This window comes from Cannabis sativa, chromosome 2 (genome assembly GCF_029168945.1).
Source record: "Cannabis sativa cultivar Pink pepper isolate KNU-18-1 chromosome 2, ASM2916894v1, whole genome shotgun sequence".
Taxonomy (NCBI): Eukaryota; Viridiplantae; Streptophyta; class Magnoliopsida; order Rosales; family Cannabaceae; genus Cannabis; species Cannabis sativa.
This window is the reverse complement of record NC_083602.1, coordinates 91,418,739-91,444,028: the sequence shown is the minus strand read 5'-3', so window position 1 is coordinate 91,444,028 and position 25,290 is coordinate 91,418,739. Positions and strand designations below refer to the sequence as shown.

Genomic DNA, 25,290 nt, shown 5'->3' with positions numbered 1-25,290 from the left:
TAAGGGGAAATATCGGGTAAGCTGTGCAATCTCACACCGCTTGGGGAAGATCAAGTGGGATGATTTTGAGACTGTGTAGGTATGGACTACATAGTTGAAGAGAGCTTAAATGGATTGATTGGTACTACTTATATCAACAAGGTGCATCTTGTTTTTCGGTAACCTATCACGAAAGAACTCCACAGTTAAGCGTGCTTGACCTGGGGTAATTTTAGGATGGGGGACCTCCTAAGAAGTTTTTCCAAGAAGCGTGCGAGTGAGGACAAAGCACGTTAGAAACACTCGTGATGGTTTGTAGGGCCAGCCGTCAGTCCATGAAGTAGCCAGGATAACATACTCGTGTATAAGAGCCATTATTCCGTGGGTGTAGGGGCCCAATGGAGGTTTGAAGTGGGGACATCCAAATGGTATCAGAGCCTTGACCCAACCAGAAGTGTAGTCGACGAGGACGTCGAACCCCGTAAGGGGGGTGATTGTAACAGTCAGTCCGTAAGGGGAAATATCGGGTAAGCTGTGCAATCTCACACCGCCTGGAGAAGATCAAGTGGGATGATTCTGAGACTGTATAGGTATGGAACTACATAGTTAAAGAGAGCTTAAATTGATTGATTGGTACTACCTATATCAACAAGGTGCATCTTGTTTTTCGGTAGCCCATCACGAAAGAACTCCACAGTTAAGCGTCCTTAACCTGGGGTAATTTCAAGATGGGTGACCTCCTGAGAAGTCTTCCTAGGAAGCGTGCGAGTGAGGACAAAGCACGCTGGAAACACTTGTGTTGGTCTGTAGGGCCAGTCGTCAGTCCATGAAGTAGTCAAGGTAACGTACTCGTGTATAAGAGCCATTATTCCGTGAGTGTAGAGACCTAATAGAGACTTGAAGCGAGGATGTTACAACATGTAATTTTCTCTCACAGCGTTTGAGGCACGAGTCCCTTTTTTTGCTATAGCTTTATGTTATTCAAATTTTTGTTGGATAATTAGTTTTTTTGATGTGAATTTCTTTGTTATTGCAGGAAAAAGGATGTTATAGAATTTCTAAGTGGATTGCAGATTGAAAATGAAGGATTAGAAGATACATGCATATTATACTTCTTTACCTTCATATTTCTCCACCTTTTCAAAGACCTTTAGTTGTTATGCTTTTGTTATACTTGAAAAAGGAAAATTTGAATGAGAATAAGAATGGATCACAAATGAAGGGTATTTTGGTTATTGAAATAATATAAGGTCGAAAATAATATAATTCTTTTTTATAAGGGTATTTTGGTTATTGAGTTATTTTGGGTCAAAAATAGTATAATCGTATTTTGTTCATTGAGTTATTTTGGGTTGTAAATTTTTTGTCGATTTATTTGGTTTGGTTAAAATAGTATATTTGGGTTAGGTAGGGCACACACAACAACCAGAAGTTCCCCCGCCCAACTTGCTAAGAAAGAACCCCAATGAACATATTTGACATGATTAACTAAGGTGTGATTCTTTTATCGCATATACAATTTCGATAAGATTATAATTTATACTTATACCGCTTTTCATATCAATCATATATACTTTATTTTTCATATCTAAATACTCTAACTGGACCGACTTGTAGGGCCGGCTCTGACTTTTAGTGGGTCATAGAAAAAAAAAATTATTTTGGGCCCTTATTTAGAAAACAATATGGTATTTTTCAAAATCAGTAAAAAAATGGTATAATTTTAAAAGGTAAATATTTTTTTTTGGCCTCTGGGATAGGTGGGCCCTAGGCACAGGCCTAGCCCGCCTATGCCCAGGGCCGGGCCTGCCAACTTGAAATAGTTATCCTACAAGTATTACAATCATTTTCCAACTATTGTAATTGGTAATTGCAACCAATTTTTTATGAACAATATTCTCTAAATTAATTCACAAGCGGCTATGAATAATTGTATAATTAAATTGTCATATAACTCTATAATAATTAATAGTGCTATAGCAAAATAGATTATAATTTATTAATCTAACAAAAGTTGGCAATTTAATTAGGCAAGCAATGAAAAAATAATAGTAGTGGTTGCCTTTAAATTTGAACTTGAACATGAGAGTTGTCCACGAAATAATTAGATTTTTTTTCATCCTAGCAAATAATTTATATATTAAAGAAATACTAAGAGACACCAATAGTATCTAGTATCTTTCTCAATATCATAGTACCTCTAAAAATTGATGGACATCACTAGTATCCAACAATAATACTCTATATATTATAGTTATAGCATCCAACAATAATGCTCTATATATTATAGTTATAGCACATTATATTTTAGATTTTTTTCAAAGTGATACCTCTACTTAGAAATGTTCACATAATTAGAAATATATTTATATAATTATGCATATTGACATACTTCTAAGTTCTAACTGACCAAGAACTTGAAAGATTTTAATTGTCTACATTGGAGTATGCAAATGGAAAATGGTTGTGTATGGGAATAGTTTTTAATCACTGATCTAGATTCAGGCCAGACTCTGAGCATAGACGGACAAGACATGTGTCTAGAGTCCACCTAGTTCAGGGACTTAAAAAAAAATTTCTTTTTAAAATTGTATATTTTTTAATTGATTTTAAAAAATTTCACATTTTTTTTCTAAATGAGGGTCAAAAATATTTTTTTTCTTATGATCCACTATATTTCAGAACTTACTCTGCCTAAATCGAGTGTTTAACAAAAGTAATGTACTTATTAAAGTACGATCTTGTCTTTAGCTGATTTAATAAATTAATAATAGTTCTATATTTGTTTTTAAAAAATTTAGAGAACATAATATAATTATAACTTTACATGGTGTTTAATTAAAAAAGTGTTAATAATTTAGAATTTTGAAATTATAATTTAATTAGTTTGTTGCACATATAATTATTTCAATATTTATAATATGCATACAAAGTAAATTATTTAAATTAACCTATAATTATGTAAAAAAAAAAAATTGAGTTGTAATTTAATTATATACTTCTAGATAAAACTTATCCATGCTTTTATATTTCAGCAAATGAGAGATAAATAATGACATTATAGAGAAACGAGAGTGATGTAAAAGTCAAAATTATACTTCATAATATGAATACTATTTTGCTCTATTATTATTTATATGCTATAAATCTATTATTTATCATATTAAATATATTTTAAAAAATAAAATTAAAAATCTCATAATTACTAAAAAAAATTAATAATTATAAACTTTACTTAAACTGCGATTTCTTAATGATTTGGTTTAGTTTAAAAAATTTATTAGTCTGATTTGAGTATTAAAAAAAATAGTTATATTAGTTTGATTTGAAAAAAAAAATATAAAAATTCAAATCAATAACACCTCTAGCTATATCAATTCTATTTTGGATATTAATAACTTCATCTACATATGATAATGATTCACCTATGATACACTTTATTAATTAGTTAGTTCCAATAATTAAACATGATTTACACCATTTCCACCTATAAATACCACTATTAATTTCAATCCCTTCTACACAATACTTTCTTACTTTCTTCTTCTTTCTTCTTCAACTTTGTTTTCAAGGTAAGCTGCTTTTCTCTTAATTTTGCAATGAAAGTAGAAGCATTTTTTGTTTCTTTCTTAGTTTATATACACATACATATAAAATATAATTCAATTTCAAGGTTTTGTGATCTATACATATGTTAATCCTTATATATATATCCTAAAAAAAACAATAAAGAATTAGCCCTCTTTGCCATTGCCTTTCTTATATTTTCTTTTTCTTTCTCTTGTGATGTTATACTATATAAATATTTGAAATCTTAACACAAATTCTTTTTGTCTACTTCAAGGAACATGCAAAAATGGAAGTTGTAGATGACCAATACAGTAACCTTGTTAGGCGAGCACCACACACCGAACCACCATTCACGCTAAGCGAAATCAAGAAAGCCATTCCACCCCATTGCTTCAAACGCTCTCTTCTCCGCTCCTTCTCTTATCTCCTTCAAGACCTTTTCTTAGTCTCTTTACTCTACTACATAGCAACATCTTACTTCCACCTTCTTCCTCATTGCCCATTTTCATACTTAGCTTGGCCCCTTTATTGGATCTCCCAAGGCTGCATTTCATTTGGTATTTGGGTCATTGCTCATGAGTGTGGCCACCATGCTTTTAGTGATCACCAATGGGTGGATGACACCGTTGGTTTCGTCCTTCATTCCGCTCTTCTCTTCCCATATTTCTCTTGGAAGTATAGTCACCGTCGCCACCACACCAACACTGGCTCCATGGAGCACGATGAAGTGTGTGTCCCAAAGCCGAAATCTCAAATGTCATGGCTCTACAAATACTTGAACAATCCATTAGGGAGAGTCCTAAGACTTAGTGTTACATTGTTCCTTGGTTGGCCTCTTTACTTAGGGTTCAATGTATCAGGTAGATCATATAACCGTTTCGCTTGTCATTTTGATCCTTACTCCCCAATCTTCTCAAAAAGGGAAAGGCTTCAAGTATTAATTTCAAATTTTGGTGTTTTAATTATTATATTTGTATTGTACCAACTCAGCTCAACCAGAGGATTGAGCTGGGTTGTATTCGTGTACGGGGTGCCATTGCTTATAGTCAATGGCACTATTTCTTTGATGACATATTTGCATCACACTCACCTTGCATTGCCTCACTATGACTCGTCCGAATGGGATTGGTTAAGGGGTGCTTTGTCAACAGTCGATCGAGACTATGGAGTTTTCAATAAAAATTTTCATAATGTTACAGACACTCATGTATTGCACCATTTATTCTCAACAATACCTCATTACAATGCAATGGAAGCCACCAAAGCTATTAAGCCAATATTGGGAGAGTACTATTGTTTCGATGAGACTTCGATAATTAAAGCTATGTGGAGAGAGATTAAGGAGTGTGTCTATGTTGAACCAGATGATGAATCTTCTTCTAATAAAGGTGTTTTATGGTATAAGAACAAGTTCTAAATCAAGTACCAAAATGTAGCAATAAATTTATATATTTATATACAAATAAATATTTTATATGTGGGTGTTACAGGGTGTATGTATGTATATATGTATTGTTTATGGTGAGAAAGAGTGAGTTTGTTAGAATCATAAAACTATACAATATTTTTTTAAAAAAAAATGATACGAATTTTTAGAATTAACATATGCGCATATTTTTTTAGGAGATTATATATATAAAAAAAAATACTCATATGATTCTACCTTAATTACTATACACCTCTTATTATTATTCTTTTTGGTGTGATCGATATATATTGAGAAATACAATATTGCTCAGTGAGACTATATATATATATATAGAGATATTTATATAGAACATTACTATTGGGCACCAGTAATGCTTAACATCTTTAGATATGTCTTTTTGTGATTGACTAACAATACTCCTTAAAAATTATTACATTAAACTATATGTGACTCGATACTTAGTTGAACTAATAGCGATATTGACACATAAGAAGATGCTAAACATTACTGGTAGCTTTAGTATTTTCATTTATATATATGGAGCTGGCTAATGTCCCCTCCCTTCAAAAAAGGCTACAGTACCTTTATCGTAAGTAAATTATTGTTTGATAATACACGTATGATATGTTTATGCAATATAAAATTGTAAATTATATGTAGTGATAGACGCTTAAAAAGTTTCTGATTATAATATAAACGGTTGAAAAATAAACTTTTTTATAAGGAAAAACATTAATAGTATATAGTTGTTCATAAGTATTAGTAGAGAAGTTCTGAAATACTTCATGTGCACTAAGAATTATAGATATTTAATCATTTGATATGGAAATTAAAGTCATACAACAAGAATGAAATAAATATATGGTCTTGGAGTAGCATCATTATGGCAATTAAAAATTTATATCATTAGTATGTTATGTTCATATTTACTTAAAATTTTAAATTTTAATATGAACAATATTGTATATACACACACATGAATGATTCAATAAGTAGAAGGCTCGTCTTCAATTTCAATGACCTTGTCTTTTCCCTTGTGTGAATCTCTCACTGGAGAAGAATTATTAGTCACAATAGCCTTGTCTTTTTTCCTCAAGTTCTTTGGAGGAGCCAAAGAAGTTGCATGAATGGCTTGCACAACCTCTCAAATATGAGGAACATTAGTCCTGGTTGTTGGTTTCTTTCTTTTAGAGCAGGAAGCCATAGCATCAAGGAAGCTCATCTTATCTGCGAAACAAAAGAACAAATGGTAAGTATGTAAGAAAAATACAAAAGCAAACAATCAAGTTAATGATGAATATGGTGCATCAGCAACCTACTGATTCCCCAACTCTCTCAGGCACACAAGCTTCAGTGTGACCTGAAGGTTCAGTCATGGCCTCATCACCACCAACTTCATTGTCTTCTGACATCACTTTGGACCCAATAACAGTGCCACTTTGCCCACTCTCTTCATCTTCAAGGGACATTGTCCAAGAGTTACTAGCAAAGAGATAATCAACATGCACTTGTTGGCAAGTCGCTATCAGACCTACGTGACAGAAGTTTTCATCAGTGAACAACATCTTTCTATCCTGCTCCCATAAATTAATATCGGTCAACATGGCATCTGCTCTCCGCTTCATGTCGATGAGTGAAACAGACCTTTTAAAAGGGCCAACCTTTTGAAAGGTGACATGTCTTGAAGGAATATTGGGAGTATAGAAGTGCTCTTTATGGTAGAGTCCATAGTTATTTTTGTTGATGTTGTCAATGCACACACTAAAATGGTGGAAATGGTAGAAGCCTTTCTCTTTGTGGGTGAGACATCTTTTTAGATCACATAGAAAATTGATCTCATAAGGAGTTGGAATAGGCCAGTTCTGTAGACCATAGAAGATAAAGAATGTTAACAAAATCCAGTAACCATTCAGATTTATCTAATAAGGGCATACCCCGAAGTAATCAACAATTGAGACAAATCATGGGTGTAGAGGCAAGAATGCACCACATTCATGTGAAACATTGACCAAGCACTATAATAAGGATTTCGAGAATCATTGGGACACTCGACTCTGGGTTTCTTGACAACAGTTTCAAGTAGAGAGTATTCATCTCGAATTAATTGTACTTGGTGTTGAGTAATGGAACTAAATACAAGAGGCCTTAGTTCAAAGTCTCGATCTCTTGGGTCCTCACTTTCAATGGCAGCAGTGAGCAACTCAGTAGCCATAACTTTCCCTCCACGAGTCTTGTCTAGGTTCTTAGACTTTGGCACTGTGAGCTTTGCACGAATGAATTAGGTCGTGTGTCGATCATATTCTTGAGGTTTTCTTCTAGTTCTTCTCACGCGAGGCATATTTGCTTTCAACTCAGCTCTCCTCAACTTTGATCAACTAAATATCAACTTAATTCAACTCAAAATAGCTTTTTTCAAGCAAAATCAGACCAACTCCACCTTGCAGGAATGGAGAGTTTCAGCTTAAACAACTCACATGAAAATCTTATTTTTGATTTTTGGAGGGCATACCAATGGAGTTTAAGAATTTCCAACAAGATCTAGAATCCTTAAACTTAGCTCTACAAGAGGAGAAGAAAAAAAATCCGAAAAAAATAGAAAATTTTCAAATTTTTACCTGAATTTGAAGAACACTTGAAGAATGGATGGAAGTAAAATTCTCAAACTCTCTATTCTACATCTTGGGCGTGTGAATTAAGTGGGAAAAGTGAATGGATGAATTCTCTATTTATAGTAATTTATCTCCTTTATTCTTAAGCCAACAATGAGTGAATTAATTTAAAAAGAAAGATAAAGAGAGAGAAAAATCTGTTATCTTTTCTCTTTTCTCTTCCTTTCTTTTTTTCTTTAAATTTCGAGTTCATCAATTCAAAAGGGAATAGAATTCGAAATTCCTAGTCCACTAGGAATCATTGAAGAATAAAAAATAATTGCTGAGATTGTTAAAATTGATGCCCACCTGATAGTTTTGAGAGAAACGAGTTTGTTTAACATCATCAAGTCAACCTCACACAAATGTAAAGTTGACTTGGGAGCAAATATTTATCCAAAAATTGACCCTGGTGATGTGGACATCAATGTTTGACACTTAGCAAGAAAAAAAAATCCAGGAGTTGAGTAGTCCCGAGTCATAGTAGACTGGGAGGGGTCCCTAGCCCTACACCCAGGTTGACCTTAGAAATTCTAGAATGGATGTTTGGATCCCGCCAAGTTGTTTCAAACTCACCATCTTTCAGTATTCTGAATCAAGAAGACAAGAAGAATCCAAATTCAAGGTCTCAAAAATGAAAAAGACAAAACAACACCCTAAAAGTCAAACCGGGAGTGTGCCGCCTAGGGTTTTCACCTAGCATCCAGGTTGACATTCCCACAAGATTTTTAGTTTTTTGGTCCATCTTAGTAAAAATGGCTCAAACTTTGTAATTTGACATAAATAAGACTTGTTCACGAATATATTTGAGGCGCCAGAATCGAAATCGAAATACTTTCCATTTTGAGCACATGAGATATCTCATCTCATCAATCTAGCGAGCGAGTGTTGGCTAGATATCTATGAGATCAAACAAAAAAAATTAATAATTTCTTATCAATTTTTTTTTATGTATTTTAAATTTTATTTCTTTCCATTCTTATTTCTATTCTCATTCTCATTCTCATTCTTATTCCTATGTTTTCATTCCTCCCAACCAGATTACGTTTGGTTGGGAAAAATAAAAACATACGAATAGAAATGAGAATAGAAATATGAATGGGAATAAGAATAAGAATAAGAATAAAAATAAAAATAAAAATAAAATAGAATAAAATTTAAAATGCATGTAAAAAAATTATAAAAACTTTAATAATTATTTTTTATCTTACATTGAAACTCTCGTTTATTTTATTTTAAAATGGAAGTCATTTTATCAAAATGATGGAAAAGTCATTCCATTAAAATAATATTTTAATACTTTAAAATAGAACCAACCAAAAGAATAAAATAAAATTATTTTCATTCTATTTCATTACCTCCAACCAAATGCCAAGGGTCAATCATGCTTCTTTGCATATGATTAGTCATCAATGATAGCCGCATATACCAATAAATATGCATGTGTCTTGTTTGGCAACACTACAAGCTATATATCTTTAGAACTTAAGCTAAGATTATTAAACTATGAAACTTTTTTTTAAAAAAAAAATAGTTATATTTTTTTAAAAGATTTAAAGAAAATTTGTTTTCCTAACAAAAAAAAAATATTTTGGATTGTTTGTTAAGAGCTTTTAAATAGAGCTAATATCTGAGCTAAACAAGTGAGCAAAAACACCACATAAAAAATAGATAGATTAAACAATTACTCAACCATAATCAACTGCTTTTGAGGTGAGACGAGTGAGGCAGCTGTCTTAAGCTTCCTATCGAAAAAAAATAAATAAAATAATGTTAACAATAAAATAAAAAAATAACACTTAAATTACTAAGGTGCCGTTTGGTAATACTTTTGTTTTTTAATTTTTTAATCACAAAATGAAAGTAAAATTTTTGTTTTTAAAAAATTTATTTTTGAAAAGCAAAAATGCGTTCTGTAACCAAAGTTTATTTTTATTTTTATTTTTTGATTTTATTTAAGTCGGGTCTAGGTCCGGGGTCGGATTCGAGTTCAAGTCAAAAGCCGAGTTCAACGCCAGGACCGTTGGGAGGGGATTTGGGTCCGGGTCTGGTCGTAATCCAAAAGATTGATTAAGAAAAAAAAAACTGTTTAAAAAAATATTGAAAGTGATTTTTTTTTTGTTTTTAAAATTTTAATTTCTAATAATTATAAAATTGAAAAAGTAAAAACAGTTTTATAGAACATGTTTTTGAAAAATATTTTCACTTTTCTACTTTTAAAAACAAAAAACTAATTAAAAAAGTGTTACCAAACGGTACCTAAATATATATTAATAATAAGTGGTTATTCTTAAAAAAAAAAAATAATAAGTGATTGAAGTGATAACTTGGAGGTTAAAATACAAAAATCACTTTAATCAAACTTAATACATACGTTACCATCAAGACAGTCTTGTTTTACGTCAGACCGTATGTTTAATGAGGCTACCGCCTCATCTGATTTACTTTCTATTGTAAGAGAAGAGTGCTTTTCAAGTTAATAAAAATTTTCCACTTTCTCTCTCAAAAAAAAATACATACGTTACCATCAATGTTGTAGTTGTTCATTTATTATTCAATCATATATTGAATCATTTTAATGCCTAAATTATTGTAACGTTCACCTATAAACCTATACATGGGAACCATTCTTTTCAAAAGTTAATTAATCACAAATTATATGATGCACATACACAAAATATGCATTAAAACTAAATTATCATCACTTATAAATAATTGAAAGAATAATTGACAGTCTTTTATCTTTTAATTTTTATACACTTAACTTTTTTTAACATGATGGTTAAAAAATCACACATGATTAACGATGCAACAATTCACAATCAGCAGTGGCACCTCCTCGAATCAGGATAGCTCATTTGTCTAACCGAAAGGTATGTTTTGTCAAACCATAAGCTGCAGAATTTTGATCGAAATCCACATGTGATAAAACTGTTCTAAAAAAATTAGATAATAAAGCTATAACATCCTCAAACAACACCCCGGCTCATTAAAAACACCCTTCCTTTGTTGATAGTTGTTACCAAAAAGAGCAAATATGAATAAACCTCTCTAATTGGGTTGAAAAAATAACATTAAAAAAATTAAAAAAAAATAACGTCTGGCTTGAAAAAATAAAACTTATCTCTTTGAAGTTTCTTGAAAAAATAATGTCACCCTTTATCGAAATTTAAACAATGAAATTGTCTCTGATGGTTCTATGACCTACTAACTTTCAATCGATAAATCTACTCCTGCAAAATGTAATAAGTACATTCTATTAATTCAGAAGAACTCAATAAATGAATAAATAAATTATATTACGGAAAAACTCAAATTAAACTTTTAAAGAAAAACTTATCTAATAAATTTTATGTGGTTCCTTCATAACAGTCCTGCCAGTGAGATATAGTCAAAATAGCATAACATTTCCACAAAGATATCAAAAGCAACTCTTTTTTTTTTTTTTGTGACAATATTTCTTCTAACTTCATTTCTATTTATAAATTTGATAAACCAGTTAAGATCTCACCATTATATGCCAATTTGATTGCCATTATTAACACATTTGTATACGTAACATGTTTTCATTAGCTTCGAGATTTTGGTGTACGCAGCGACAATTCTAATTGACACTTAATAATAAAATTTAACTAGTGCCTCAAATTTATGAACAAAAGTAAAATTAAGAGTCCATTGTTAAGAAAATAATTAGAGAATTAAGTATGTAAAAATTAAAACATAAAGGGCTCGTTTGATACACCGTGATTTATTGTATTGTATTGTATTACATAGTATTATGTTGGATTGTATTATATTAATATTATTTAATACAATAATATGTTTGATATTGACCTGTACTAATAAGTAAAATTATAAATTATTTTCAATAAACTCGACCCCAACGTACCCCGACCCGAATTTGGACCCAGACCCCACACCCAGAACATGCCACGAACTCTAGACTCGACCCAAACTTGGACCTTAGACTCAAACCCCAGACCCTAGCCCCAGACCTGGACCCCAGCCCCGACCCCGAACCTAGACCTAGACCTAAACCCGGGCCCGAAACCCAAACCTGGACCTAGGTCCTAAACCTAGATACTAGACCCAAACTCGAGGTCTGGGTCCCGGTTCAAGTGCGGGTCTAGGGTTCAGGCTAGGTCATAGTTTGGGTCTGGGGTCCGGTTCGTGGTTTGAGTCCAGTGTTTGGGTCTCGATTCAGGTCCGGGGTCCAGGTTTGGGTTTGGGTCTGAGGTTCGGGCTTGGGTCTGGGTCTGGGTTTGGAGTCCGGTCCAAGTTCTCGGTATAGAACTTGAGTTCGGGTCCCATTCTCGATCCGCGTTCAGGTTGGGTTCAAGGGCTAGGGTTTGGACCGGGGTCGAGGTCCGAGTCTAGGTCCATGTCAAGGTAAAGGTCTAGGTCCAAGGTCCGTGACTAGGGTTGGAGTCGGGACCGGAGTTGACCCCAGATCCTTTGTAAACATTATGATACAAGCTAATACGAGTCATTTGTTATGTATTAAATAATACGACTCACATTGTATTAAAATTTATAGCCGTAATAATTAATACAATACAATATTCTATTCAACTATAGTATTATTTGTTCTTTAATACAATACGACTCGTATACAGTCTACTAAACGAGCTCATAGAATTTTCACTGCTAATTAATTACCTAATTAAAAATAAAAGCATCCACACACATCCCATATCCTAATGCTATCAATTTAGTTATAATATTATCTACCAATAAGATAATTACTTTTATATAAATAGAAGATAATTATTCTCATTATTATTATTTGTATGGGCATAAATTTCACAATGGAATAGGCATCGAAAATGTGCCTAAATTGTCGATTTCTGAAATTATTATACCCTATACTAATAATAATAAGAAGAAGGGAATGGTTAGTCATTCAAAAGTTTGGCCTACACATTAAATCAAACAACAAAACAACAAATAATTAATTCTCTCAAAAACAACGAATAATTAATATTATATTATTATCTCATGCTTGTTCGGTAATTATTAATAAAAAAAAAGATTTGTTTAATTAATAAGGATAAATTAATTTTTTTTTAATGTAATGGAATAAATAAATATTATGTTTGGTGTGATTTTTTTTTTTTTTAAAAAAAAAAAAAAAACTTATGTTGTGTGTGTGTTCATTGGCAGCCAAATATTTTAGTGGGGCAATTTTTTCTTCTTTGAAGCATTAATGAAAAAAAAATTGTGAGAATAAAAATAAAAAATATGTGGGAACAAAAATGAAAAAAAAAATATAAAATCTATAGGAATACAAACAAAAATATGTGAGACAAAAATAAAAAGTATAAATTTTATGAGGACCAATATAAAAATATATAAGAATATAGATAAAAAAAAAATCATTTTTATGGAGTCAAAAGGTGAATACCCAAAAATTTATATATAAAATGCATATTATAAAAAGTTGAGGGGTTTGTCCCATATTACTCATGTGTGAGTAATTTGTGGTGTTTATATACCAAACCTTAACCCCATAATAAAGTTTTAGTAATTAGATAAATACTATATTTTGTGTGATTTTATCCGAAAAAAATAAAAAAACTAATAAGGAGAAAAAAAACAACTTTTGTTAAGTAAAATTAGGAAAAATTAAAAACAAAATGGTTACTAAACATGCCTATGTTTTTTTTTTCTTTAAATTAATGTACAATTATCTAGTTAAATAAACTCATATACATCTAATTTTAATTACAATGTAATTTTTGAAAGGTAAATACTATTTTGGACTCTGTGTTTTGCAAAAATTATCGATTTGACCATTTATTTTGTTAATGATAAATTTGAACCTGTATTTTCAAAAATAGTATAAAATAGTTCTGAGCTGATTTTTTTGTCAAAATAATAGTAACTAACTCGATCTAGAGTTATTATAATAAAATTAAATACATTTTCTGATTATGTTCGTGCTAAAAATTATTTTTAAGTTGGTTATATTAACAAAAATTATCGATAATTAAGTTCAAGGTACTATTATACACTATTTTGAAAAACACAGAGTTTAATTTATCATTTTATACAAAATAAAAGTTTAGTCAATAACTTTTACAAAACACAAATTTTAAAATAATATTAATTCATTTTCTAAACTCCAAAGTCCAAACAAAACTATTGAAGTGGTTGCATATCACATGGTAGTAATTTCTTTCCTCTTAAAAATGCTTGGTAATATATTAGATATTTAATTATGATTTATATATATAGTTTGCAATTTTTATTTGTATTGTTATGGTTCCCTTTCAATTTTGATCTCCAAGGCAATAGAGTTACTAACCGTTTGATTGATTTAGAATTTGAAAATTTAAGATGTGGGGTCCAAATAAAATTCTTGATTGGTTGAGACTTGAGAGATTTTAAGGCTAATTCTAAAAAAAAGTTATGATATTAAGTTTTATGCTAAAAAATAAAACAAATCATAAAACTCTTAATTCTCAAACTTTTACATTTTTAGATTTCCATCTAATTACGGATTCAATTTTTTAAAAACTAAAAACATTTTTAAAAATAATTTTTCACTTACGAAACTCAAATTTTTGTTTCTAAATTACTCTTTTCAATCACAAACTAATGAAATCCTAAACATTTCCAAAATGGCCAATAAAAGTTGACAAGGATTATGCCAGTTCAATTGATGCATGTAATTACAATTATTATCTTGTCTCTTTAAATGACACCCAAAGAAAATTTTAAGTGGTGTTGTTTTGAGTTTTGAGTAGCTTAAGAATTTGTGGAAAAAGTTATGATAAAAGGTAATATGAAACTATATAGGACCTACAAAAAAGTTACACACTCTCATCTAAAAAAAATTAACCAAAACATAGTGTATACTACACATTCCTAGTTATCTATTTCCTACTCCCTACACCAAGCTACCCCTTAGTATTTTTTGGTTCCAAAATATATATTAGCTACCAATTTTTATACTAAACATATACATGCTTAGCTCAAAAATTAACATTGTATTATTTATTCTCTTTTTAATATATTTTAAGAAATGAAAATGGGAGGCAATGGCGAAAATAGTAGACTTGAGCGAGCACCACACACCGCACCACCATTCACCCTAAGCCAACTCAAGAAAGCCATTCCACCCCATTGCTTCAACCGCTCTCTTCTCCACTCCTTCTCTTATCTTCTTCAAGATCTTTTCTTCGCGTCTTTGTTCTACTACGTAGCAACCTCTTACTTCTACCTCCCTCACCCGCTCCCATACTTAGCTTGGCCACTTTATTGGATCTTCCAAGGCATCATTTTTTGTGGTGTTTGGGTCCTTGGTCATGACTGTGGTCACCACTCTTTCAGTGACCACCAATGGGTGGATGATATGGTTGGTTTTGTCATCCACTCCGCGATTCTCTTCCCATATTTTTCTTTCAAGTATAGTCACCGTCGCCATCATTCAAATACTGGCTCCATTGAACATGATCAAATGTTTGTTCCAATCCCCAAATCTCAAAATAACATGGCTCTACAAATACTACTTGGGCAATCCACTAGGGAGAGTCCTAAAACTTTCTATTATATTGATCCTTGGTTTTCCTTTGTACTTAGGTTTTAATCTAGCAGGTAGACCATATGATCGTTTCGCTTGTCATTACTATCCTTACTCTTCACTCTACTTAAATAGCGAAAGGCTTCATATATTGATATCAGATTTTGGACTTTTAATCATCACATTGGTGTTATACCAACTTGGCTCCACCAAAGGGTTGAGTTGGGTTGTGTTCATGTATGGGATGCCATTGTTGATAGGGAATAGCATCCTTATAGTGATCGCATACTTGAATCATACTCACCTTGCATTGCCTCACTATGACTCGTCCAAGTGGGATTAATTGAAAGGAGTATTGTCAACGGTTGACCGAGATTATGGATCACTTCTCAATAGGGTTTTTCATCACCTTACAGATGCTCATGTGGCACACCATTTATTCGCAACAATACCTCATTACCATGTAAATGAAGCTACCAAAGCTATCAAGCCCATATTGGGAGAGTACTACTATTTTGATGACACTCCAATAATTAAAGCTCTGTGGAGAGAGGCTAAGGAGTGTGCTTATGTTGAGCCAAATTATGAATCTTCTCCTAACAATAACAAAGGTGTTTTTTGGTAACACAACAAGTTTTGATGATTATCAAGTCAAATTATATATCAAAATCTATTATACATGTTTTATTGTAAGTGCATGTCTTATTATTGATAAAAGAATAAAATATTAAAGTTGAGATAAAAAGGTGCCTCTTTGAAAAATGGACAGAAAATTAAGGCAATTTGGTAAACTCTCTAGTTTATTATTTTTCATCACAGAGAAATTAATTTTTTTTTTAAAAAAAATTTTTACGGCTAAACTCTCTCAACTTCTATTTTATTTACACTTAATCTTTTAAGCTCAAATTTTAGTGTGAAAATTTGCCAAACTATTATTCTATTTGTATTTTAAGGTGTCGTTCCATAAATTCCGCTAGTTTATTATTTTTCTTACATGGCTAGTGACACATCACCATTAGGGTCCAACGTCGCTCGCTGCCTTTACTTATTTCTAAAGAGGAAAATATTAAATTGTAAGGCTATTAGCCTAATAATGTTTGGATTATTTTTAGTATTTTCTTCTTAAATGCTAGTTTTTTTTTAACACAATTATACTGGTTGTTGACTCAAAAATCTAGACTAGACTTTTAAGTCACACCTGCTCGCTAGATTGACCAGAAAAAAGTTTTAAAGTAATTAATGAGGACACAATAATTTATAGTAGTTCAACCCTATGTCTTAATAATATTAGGGCTATGTCTACTTCGTGTTTTTATTCTCACGAGAGGGTGATTACAATAATTGTTTAAGAATCAGAAACTTCAAGTTCTACAGAAAGAAAGTCTAGAGAGAGAAGCTCTAACCTTGTGAGTACACTACAAAAAACTACTACTTTTAGTGACAATTTTTTAGTCACAACATAATTTTTTTGTGACTAAATGTGACTTTTAGTCACAACAAAATATTACCTGTGACTAAAATACAGTATTTAGTTACAAGTTGTCACTAATTTAGTTTTAGTCACAACAATATTGTGACTAAAAATACATTATTTAGTCACAACAAATTGTAATTTTTGTGACTAATACCTTTTAGTCACAACATAGGAAAAATAATTTACAATTAGTCACAATTTTGTTTACTTTTAGTCACAAGTTTTGTTGTGACTAAAAGTAAAATTTTTTGCAATGGTATTTTTTTGAATGTAAAAAATAAACTAATAAAGCTCTTCTTTTATATTTGAAGGGGCCCCACAAAAATAGGAGATAAATTACAAATAAAGTGTTTCCCATATCGTTGATGATGATCCAACGATAAAAAATAGTTTCTAGTAATGATGGCTGATTTTTTATGTCTCGCAAATCCCGATGTGAATTACTCGAAACTTATTTTCGTAACTCTTATTTTTAAAACAATAATACTGATTAACAAAATAATCAATATTCATAAACTTAAAAACAATATTTCCACTCACTATAAAATTTAAACGTTTACTACCTCTAATATGACATACCAGTACATGAAATAGGTCTAACCTTTAGTATAGGCGAACTAGGCCTGTGCCTAAGGTCCACTCAATCTAGGGGTCCAAAAAAAATTACCCTTTTAAAAATACACATAATTTTTTTACTAATTTTTAAAATACAACATTTCTTTATAATTAATGGTTCAAATTTTAATTTTTTTTATTATGGCCCACTAAAGTTTAGGATCGGCCCTGACATAAGAACTAATAAATAAACGATATATTATTTATTTAATTAAGCTTAAAATAAATTAAAATAAATAAAAATTATGAAAAGCTCATTTCTATAAAATTAAACAATAACAAATTAAATTAAAACCATTAATAATAATATATAGAAAATTTCCAAACTTCAATTTTTTTTTTTCTTAAATTAAAAGGGTACTACATTAATTCGACATTTAATTTCATAAAAACATCAAATAACAAAAAACCAACTTAAACATAAAAATAACAAAAAAAACCAAAATACATAAATTAACTAATAACACAATAATAAATTACTCCTTCTCCTTCTTAATTGCCACATTAGAGAATAAGCCAAACTTGACCTCAACTTCAACAGCATTTTGTTTCTTCTTCTTATTACCAATAACAACATTATTAATATTATTGTTATTATTAATCTTAGTTTTTGACCTTATAAGAAGCTTGGCTCTCTTCCTCATCATCTTGTACTTGTTCTCATAATTAGGATTAGTGAGCATCATCATTAGTGCATAATTATTCTTCTTCTTCCTTGGCTTAACCATTTCAAGATACTTAGTCAAACCATACTTAGCCAAAAGCCTTTTCTTCCTTTGAGCCTTAGTCTCATACTTGTAGTGAGATCCCATGTGAGCTGCAAAATGTTGTGAAGTTGTGAAAACCCTTTTGCATTTCGGACAAGTGTACGGTCCATATTTCTTGTAAGGAAGACTATGAGTTCTCCCATCACCAGCACCCTCCATATCGAAATCTTTAAGAGCTTCAAGCTCTTCTAATTCGGCCTCTTCCAGCTCTGCTGCTTTCAGATCTTCCTCGTCAATATGGAAATCCACATCACGATCATCTTCGTCATCATCACCATCACCATCCTCGTCTTGTACTGGAGAGGATGGTGAAGAAGGCGGTGGTGGGGGTGGGGTTCGTGAATGTTTTTGTTGAAAATTTTTATTAGAAAATATCGAGTAATGATGATTGAAATCATTGTTATTAGCATTATTCATTGACTCAACATCAAAAACAATTGCTTCTTCTTCTTCTCCATCATCTTTCTCAATAACATGACTAGGGTTTCGGTGAAAAACATGGCTAGGGTTTGGGACATATTGAAAATTATTGTACCCTTTTGAGCTATAATGATCATAAGTACCAATATTATGATGATGATGAATAGAGTTATTACCATTGAATATGGGATTGGCTTGAGCTTGATGAGCTTGAGCTTGATTTGGAGCCAATTGATGATGAAGAAACCTTTCTCTAGTTGAGCTTGAATTGAGGAGTTGAGTTCTGACAACCTCTTGAGTTCTGACAACCTCAGTGAAACAAAACCCATCATTGTTATCAACATGAGAAGCAACAAATTGGTTTTGTTGGATTGGGAAATAGTCAATGTTGACTGTTTGAACCACTTGTACTCTTTGTGGTACAACAAGAGTAGTAGTAGTTGTATTAGGACTAGTACTAATATTATCACTATTACTATTAGCCCTAACCCTAACCCTTTGGGAATTATTAAGTGAAAGTTGGCCCACAGTTGGGTGATGATGATGTTGATGATTGATTTGAGTTTGGTGATGATAATTAGGGCTAAACAAAACATGGTTTAGAATATTGGAATTGGGATGATTGTTGGATTGATGATGATTGAATTGAAATTGACTCAATTGACCATTGATGGGGTAGCTTTGACTATTTTGAAACCCTAATTGTTGAGTAATTTGGTTATTGGAATAGGGAATAGAAGAATTTGGTGACTCAAAAGAAAATAAACCCATTTTGAAGAAGAAAAGAAAAAATTAAGAAAAAACAAATTTTGGTGTGAGGAAATTATTGAGTGTAAATATGTCTTTATATAATAGTAAGAGTGAGTTCAAATAAAGACTTTTTTTTTCCACTCAAAAAAGAGCTATCTTGGTACTTAGATTTCATTAGAGAAAAGAGGAGCAAATAATAAATAATATAAAGGTTAATTTTTTTATTTTTTTTCAAAGAATAAATCTACCTTTTTTGGCCATTTAAAGTAAGAAATAATGATTATATATTCAATTAGGTATTAATGTTTTTGTATATTATGTTATTATATATAGTAAAAATTTATATAACGTATCCTCATTATAAATATAAATTGCTGGCATGTACAAAATTTATTATAATTAATTTCCTTATATTTATGAAAAAACGGTATACATGTGTGTGTAGAGATAATATCAAAGTTTATATAGAAATGAAAATTGGCTAAAAAGTTTAATTACCATTTATCACTAATGACAGCTTTTTAATTTACCAAAAATGATTGGTTTTTGGATTTTATAACAAAAATTAATTTAATTAGGTAAAGTTATTTTGCAAAAGTTTTTTTTTTTTTGTATGGTAAAATCCAACGCACGGCCAATGTTTTTTTTTACCAAAATTAGGTTAACATAATTGAGGTTCAAAGAATCCATATCCAATATCATTTAATATATTGCTAATAATAAAATAATATATGAGAATATTAATTTTGTGATTATCTTCCTTACATAGCCATGAATGTTTCTAGTGTTAAAATATCAATTTATATGTTTATTTATTTTTAAGTATATTATAAAAACTGCATGGGCCAACAATAAAACATTATAAATAATAATGTATTAATAACATAGGATGCTTCTATAATACACCCCATTAAAATAGGTGTACTGATGCAATCCCTACTGTTTCGGTATTTATTAGAATTTTTTAGTCTAAATAACTATCAATGCATGTTTCATTAGGGGTTGCGGTGCAGTTTTCGCGGTTTTTTAGTTTTGCGGTGCGGGTGCGGTTTGGGAAATTGAAAAAACTGCATGTGCGGGTTAGTTTAAAAAAATAATCAAAAATTGCACTACCCGTCCCGCGAACACTCCTAAATTATATATACGTATAGTTTTAATCATATATTCTCTTACTTAAATATATTAGTTATTAATTAATTATTGATGCATTTTAATAGTAGTATTTATTTTCTTGATGATTATCATTTTTGTTCATTTTTTTATTTGAACAATGAACTAAATTTCATTTAAACCTCCATCCAAACTAATCCACTTTCTACCTTAAGTACATACACAACTAATTTATGAACAATTTTATTCGCAGACAGATAAACATTATTTAAAGATGCCTTACAAAAATTTGATAGTAGACTAACTCATTCTTTTTCATGTTGATAAAGAGATTACTATATGTTCATTCATATCTTACATAATATTTAAAATTGTATGTTATTATTTAGAGTGGTGCAAAACAAAATAAACTTTTGTTTCCTAGTTTACTAATTATAATGTCATTTATAAAAAAATATTATACTAGTATAAATTTCTAATGGACTCCTTTCAGAAAAATATAATAATAAAATTACAAAAGGGTCCTTATCCTAATAATTTGCCAAAATTAGTAACCATACAATATAATAAAATATAATATATATATATAATCACACATTAAAACATACATAACAACACAAATTTAAACTAAAACAAGGTTCATTACATGCCCAAAAAAGACACACTAAATCAACACCCCTAACCACATTAAGCCATACCCCATTATTAATTACTACATAAATACATACACACATACACAAACAAAGTACACAACAAAGTTGGACATTACATAACAAATTCTCCTAAAACTTGTTTTTGTACCAAAAAACACCTTTGTTAGATGGAGAATCATCATCTTGCTCAACATAGAGACACTCTTTAGCTTCTCTCCACATAGCCTTAACAATTGGAGTGTCATCTAAACGGTAGTACTCGCCTAATATTGGCTTCACAGCTTTGGTTGCTTCCATTGCATTGTAATGTGGCATTGTTGAGAATAAATGGTGCACAACATGAGTGTCAGTAATGTTGTGAAAAACCCTATTGAGAATTCCATAGTCTCGATCAACGGTTGACAATGCTCCTCTCAACCAATCCCATTCGGACGAGTCATAGTGAGGCAATGCAGGGTGAGTGTGTTGCAAGTAGGTGATCAAAACAAGGAAGCCATTTACTATTAACAAAGGCACCCCATACACTAACACAACCCAACCTAACCCTTTGGCCGAGACAAGGTGGTATAGCGCGAATGTGGCAATGAAAATCCCTATGTCCGAGATGAATATTTGTAACCTTTCGCGGTTTGAGTAGATTGGGCCATAGGGATCATAATGACAAGCGAAACGGTCATATGGTCTGCCTGATACATTGAAAGCTAAGTACAAAGGCCAACCGAGTGTTAGGGTAACAAAAAGGCTTAGGACTCTTCCGGGTGGATTGTTTAAGTATTTGGCGAATGGTGACACTTGTGATTTTGGTTTTGGTACAAACACTTCGTCGCGATCAATGGACCCCGTGTTTGAGTGGTGGCGACGGTGACTATACTTCCATGAAAAGTATGGGACAAGAAGAGCAGAGTGGAGGATGAGACCAACGGTGTCATCCACCCACTGGTGGTCACTAAAAGCGTGGTGACCACACTCATGAGCGATGACCCAAACCCCGGTTAAAATACAACCTTGGAAAATCCAATAAATTGGCCAAGCAATGTATGAAATTGGTTTCGGGATAAGGTGAAAGTAAGAGGTTGCAACATAGTAAAACAATGACGCGAAAAAAAGGTCGTGAAAGACACAAGCAAAAGAGCGAAAAAGAGAGCGTTTAAAGCAATGGGGCGGAATCGCTTTCTTGATTTCGCTTAATGTGAATGGTGGTTTGGTGTGTGGTACTCTCTCAATTAGGCTATTCTTATTCTTACTACCATTCAACTCGGATTTCGCCTCGGGCATTCGGCCACCGGCTCCCATTTTTTCGCCCCTAATTGAGAAAAATGAACAAAAAAAAATGTTACACTTCTTCAAATTGAGCTAAAATTTACCTTATTTAAGAGGGAAAAAACAGAGCAAAATGTTACACAATGCCATAACTAGGGACAATTTGGGCATTTTGGGACCTAAAATTGTTACCTCTAAAAAATCACAAAATTTCAAATCATAACAATGAGAGTGTAATAATTTCAATAAGTGAGTTGTGGTTGTAATGAAATGTCAGTTTAATGTCAGAAATCACTGAAATAAAAATTGTGACAGTGGACAGCTAAAAATAAATTAAAATATATATATTATTGAAAATAAGAGGTTATAAATTGTATAAAGGCAATAATGTCAGTTCTGGTGTCTACAGGGAAAAAAAACAAGAAAAATTTATTGCATTAATCGAATATATATACAAAATGATATTTTTTAACTATTGAAAAATTGTATTATTTTATCATATTAAATAATAAATATATATACGTATATAAATGAATAATATACCCACCACAGACATTGATATTAACTCATGCAGAGGTGTATGAAGTTAAAGCTTAGCCTAGGCTGAATCGGCATTTTTTTATTATTATTATTTTCTTCAAAAAAAAAAAACATGTGGTTTTTCGAAGAAATTGTCGTTTTACTCAAAATATGTCGTTTGGAATGGTTCTCCTTTTCTATGTAATTAGTAATTACGCTTCTTTAAAAAAAGACAACTTATACACTTTCTGTCGTTTTTCCACTATATTGTCGTTTTTTAAAAATGTTGTCGTTTTAAGGGAAATTGTCGCTATTCTAGAAAGGTGTCGTTTTTAAGGAAAAAAATGTCGTTTTAAAAGAAAGGTGTTGAATGATTCACGCAGGTTGGTAGTTCCAAAACAAACAACGATGTTTTCGATAAAAAATAAAATAAAATAAAGAAAATAAATAACGTTAAAAAAATTAACAAAAATACAGAAAATTATGCAAAATCATCAACCAACAAAAAAAAAATTCAGAAAATAGAAATGGGAGTTTAGTGTTCATATATCTTAACCACAGATCCAGTAATATCTAATTAAATTTATTTTAATAAAATCATAGCCAAAAAAAAAAAACAGAGCAGCTGCATTACAATGAAAATTATATTTTCGAAAAATAAAAAAATATATATTTGGCTTGAAAAAAAAAAACAAAGATGAAGAAGAAAAACAACATGCATGCATTTCATTAATTTCATAAATATATATATAATTATGTATATTTAATCATAGAAAGGTAGATCTATATATGAACATGTATTATGTATAGATTAAATAAATAAATCAAATAAAAATTGAAATTATATATAAATATTACCTTGAAAGAAGAAGCTATAGTTTTGAGGAAAAAGAAAGAAGAAAGAGTGAGATTCTATAAGGGCAAAGCAAAGGTGTATGATTTTGTGGGGTATTTAAAGATGATGATGATAGTGAAAAGAGAGAGAAAGAGATTTTCTTTTTATTTTATTTTATTATTTTTTTGGTTCCCAAAGCCAAAAATCCAAAAGATTCTTTTCTTTCACACAAGTTACACAAACACGTAGTAGTTGTATAAGTAGTGTACTTGTACACTTTTGCCGTTGGATTTTGAGTCAACGGTTTTGGTTGTTTTGTGGTTTCATGAGAGAGTTGGGAAATTATTAGGGTAAGAGGATTGGTATTTAGACACGTTAAGATGTTCAATACTAATACTATATCGACGTGACTTGTTTATGAGCGGTTATTAACAATTTTTAATGTTATTTATCAAACTAAAATGTGTGAAATTTCATATTGAATTTGAGGTATGATACCCTAAGCAAAGGTTGGGCTACTACCGCGCTTAGGGCCCACCCATCTTAAGAGTTGATAGAAAAAATATCTTTTAATCTTTTAAATACTCAATTTTTTTCCTAAGGCCCATTTCATTTTGATCCATGTATTTTGTAAAAGTTACCGAAATTTCTTACTTTGTTAATTAATAAAATAGACATTGTATTTTCTAAAATGATAAAGAATGATACACTAAATTCAATTTTTCTCAATTTGTTTTTAAATTAACTAATCTAAAACCAATATGTAAAAAATATAATGAGCTTGGTTAACGTATGAAAGCTTAGAAAGCAATTGGATGAGGTATAAGTCGACACAGTGCCAAGATGTAACGTCCCCGCTTCAAGCCTCCATTGGGTCCTTACACCCACGGACTAAATGGCTCTTATACACGAGTACGTCACTTTGGCTGCTTCATGGACTGATGACTGACCCTACAGACCAACACGAGTGTTTTCAGCGTGCTTTGTCCTCACTCACACGCATCCTGGGAAAACTTCCCAGGAGGTCACCCATCCTTGAAATTGCTCCAGGCCAAGCACGCTTAACTGTGGAGTTCTTTCGAGATGGGCTACCGAAAAACAAGGTGCATCTTTGAGCAGAAGTAGTTTGCTCGATCGAGCTTGATGGTGAGAGACGAAGTCAAGGAGTGAGAAAACGGATTCCATTGAGCAGAAGCAGCAGCATTTGAGGGCGGAGTGGGCTGAGGATCAGTAACACCGACTGGGTACGAGTTGTCGCCGGAAGAAGCCATGGACGTGAGTCAAGAGAGCTCCGATACCATGAAAGCTTAGAAAGCCTTAGAAAACAGAGTATGAAAACAGAGAGAAAATGAAACCTCAGAACCAAGAAAATGCAGCTTGGTTTAGACTGAGGAGGCAAAACTTTATTTATACACCAACTGATTTACAAAGCACAGAATTCTGTTAAAACAGAATTGGTTACAAGAATGTAACAGAAAACAGATAAAACTAACTAATTAACCAATTACAAACACGTGTGTTTATTGGTTATCAACGTATGTTATTATTAAGTTTTATTTTGATGAAAATTGAGCTTAAGGTATCATTTTTTAATATTTTTAAAAAATACAGAATATAAATTCTCATATAACAAAACAAAACGATTCAATTGGTAACTGTTGTACAACACAAAATCTAAAATGATATTTACTCAATTATCATTATAAGAGCATTGTTGTACATGCACATGTGGTCTC

The 25,290-nt window shown here is 31.3% G+C and overlaps 3 protein-coding genes and 1 pseudogene across 5 annotated transcripts; 2 read left to right on the top strand and 2 right to left on the bottom strand.

Annotated features, from left to right (window-relative positions):
* Window positions 1-3,469: 3,469 nt before the first annotated feature.
* LOC133033872 (delta(12)-oleate desaturase-like) lies at window positions 3,470-5,025 on the top strand. Its single transcript, XM_061108931.1, has 2 exons — window positions 3,470-3,551; window positions 3,824-5,025. The coding sequence occupies exon 2, from the start codon at window positions 3,836-3,838 to the stop codon at window positions 4,964-4,966; it is 1,131 nt and encodes a 376-aa protein (XP_060964914.1). The 5' UTR covers window positions 3,470-3,551; window positions 3,824-3,835; the 3' UTR covers window positions 4,967-5,025.
* A 741-nt stretch (window positions 5,026-5,766) lies between these two features.
* LOC133033873 (uncharacterized) lies at window positions 5,767-9,665 on the bottom strand. Of its 3 annotated transcripts, none has more exons than XR_009685925.1 (2): window positions 6,298-9,665; window positions 5,767-6,205 (listed from the first exon to the last, which is right to left on the bottom strand). XR_009685925.1 is itself a non-coding variant. In XM_061108932.1 (2 exons), exons 1-2 carry the CDS (start codon window positions 6,601-6,603, stop codon window positions 6,123-6,125), a joined length of 393 nt encoding a protein of 130 aa, XP_060964915.1. In that variant the 5' UTR covers window positions 6,604-9,665; the 3' UTR covers window positions 5,767-6,122. The 3 variants fall into 3 exon arrangements, 1 of the variants encoding a protein (XP_060964915.1); XR_009685924.1 differs by having other exon boundaries at window positions 7,594-9,665; XM_061108932.1 differs by having other exon boundaries at window positions 6,294-9,665.
* A 4,479-nt stretch (window positions 9,666-14,144) lies between these two features.
* Window positions 14,145-15,791, top strand: LOC115718815 (delta(12)-oleate desaturase-like; annotated as a pseudogene).
* Window positions 15,792-20,851: 5,060 nt separating this feature from the next.
* Window positions 20,852-23,787, bottom strand: LOC115719000 (delta(12)-fatty-acid desaturase FAD2). The gene is made up of 2 exons (XM_030647846.2): window positions 23,578-23,787; window positions 20,852-22,243 (listed from the first exon to the last, which is right to left on the bottom strand). Exon 2 carries the CDS (start codon window positions 22,231-22,233, stop codon window positions 21,070-21,072), a length of 1,164 nt encoding a protein of 387 aa, XP_030503706.2. The 5' UTR covers window positions 22,234-22,243; window positions 23,578-23,787; the 3' UTR covers window positions 20,852-21,069.
* Window positions 23,788-25,290: the final 1,503 nt, after the last annotated feature.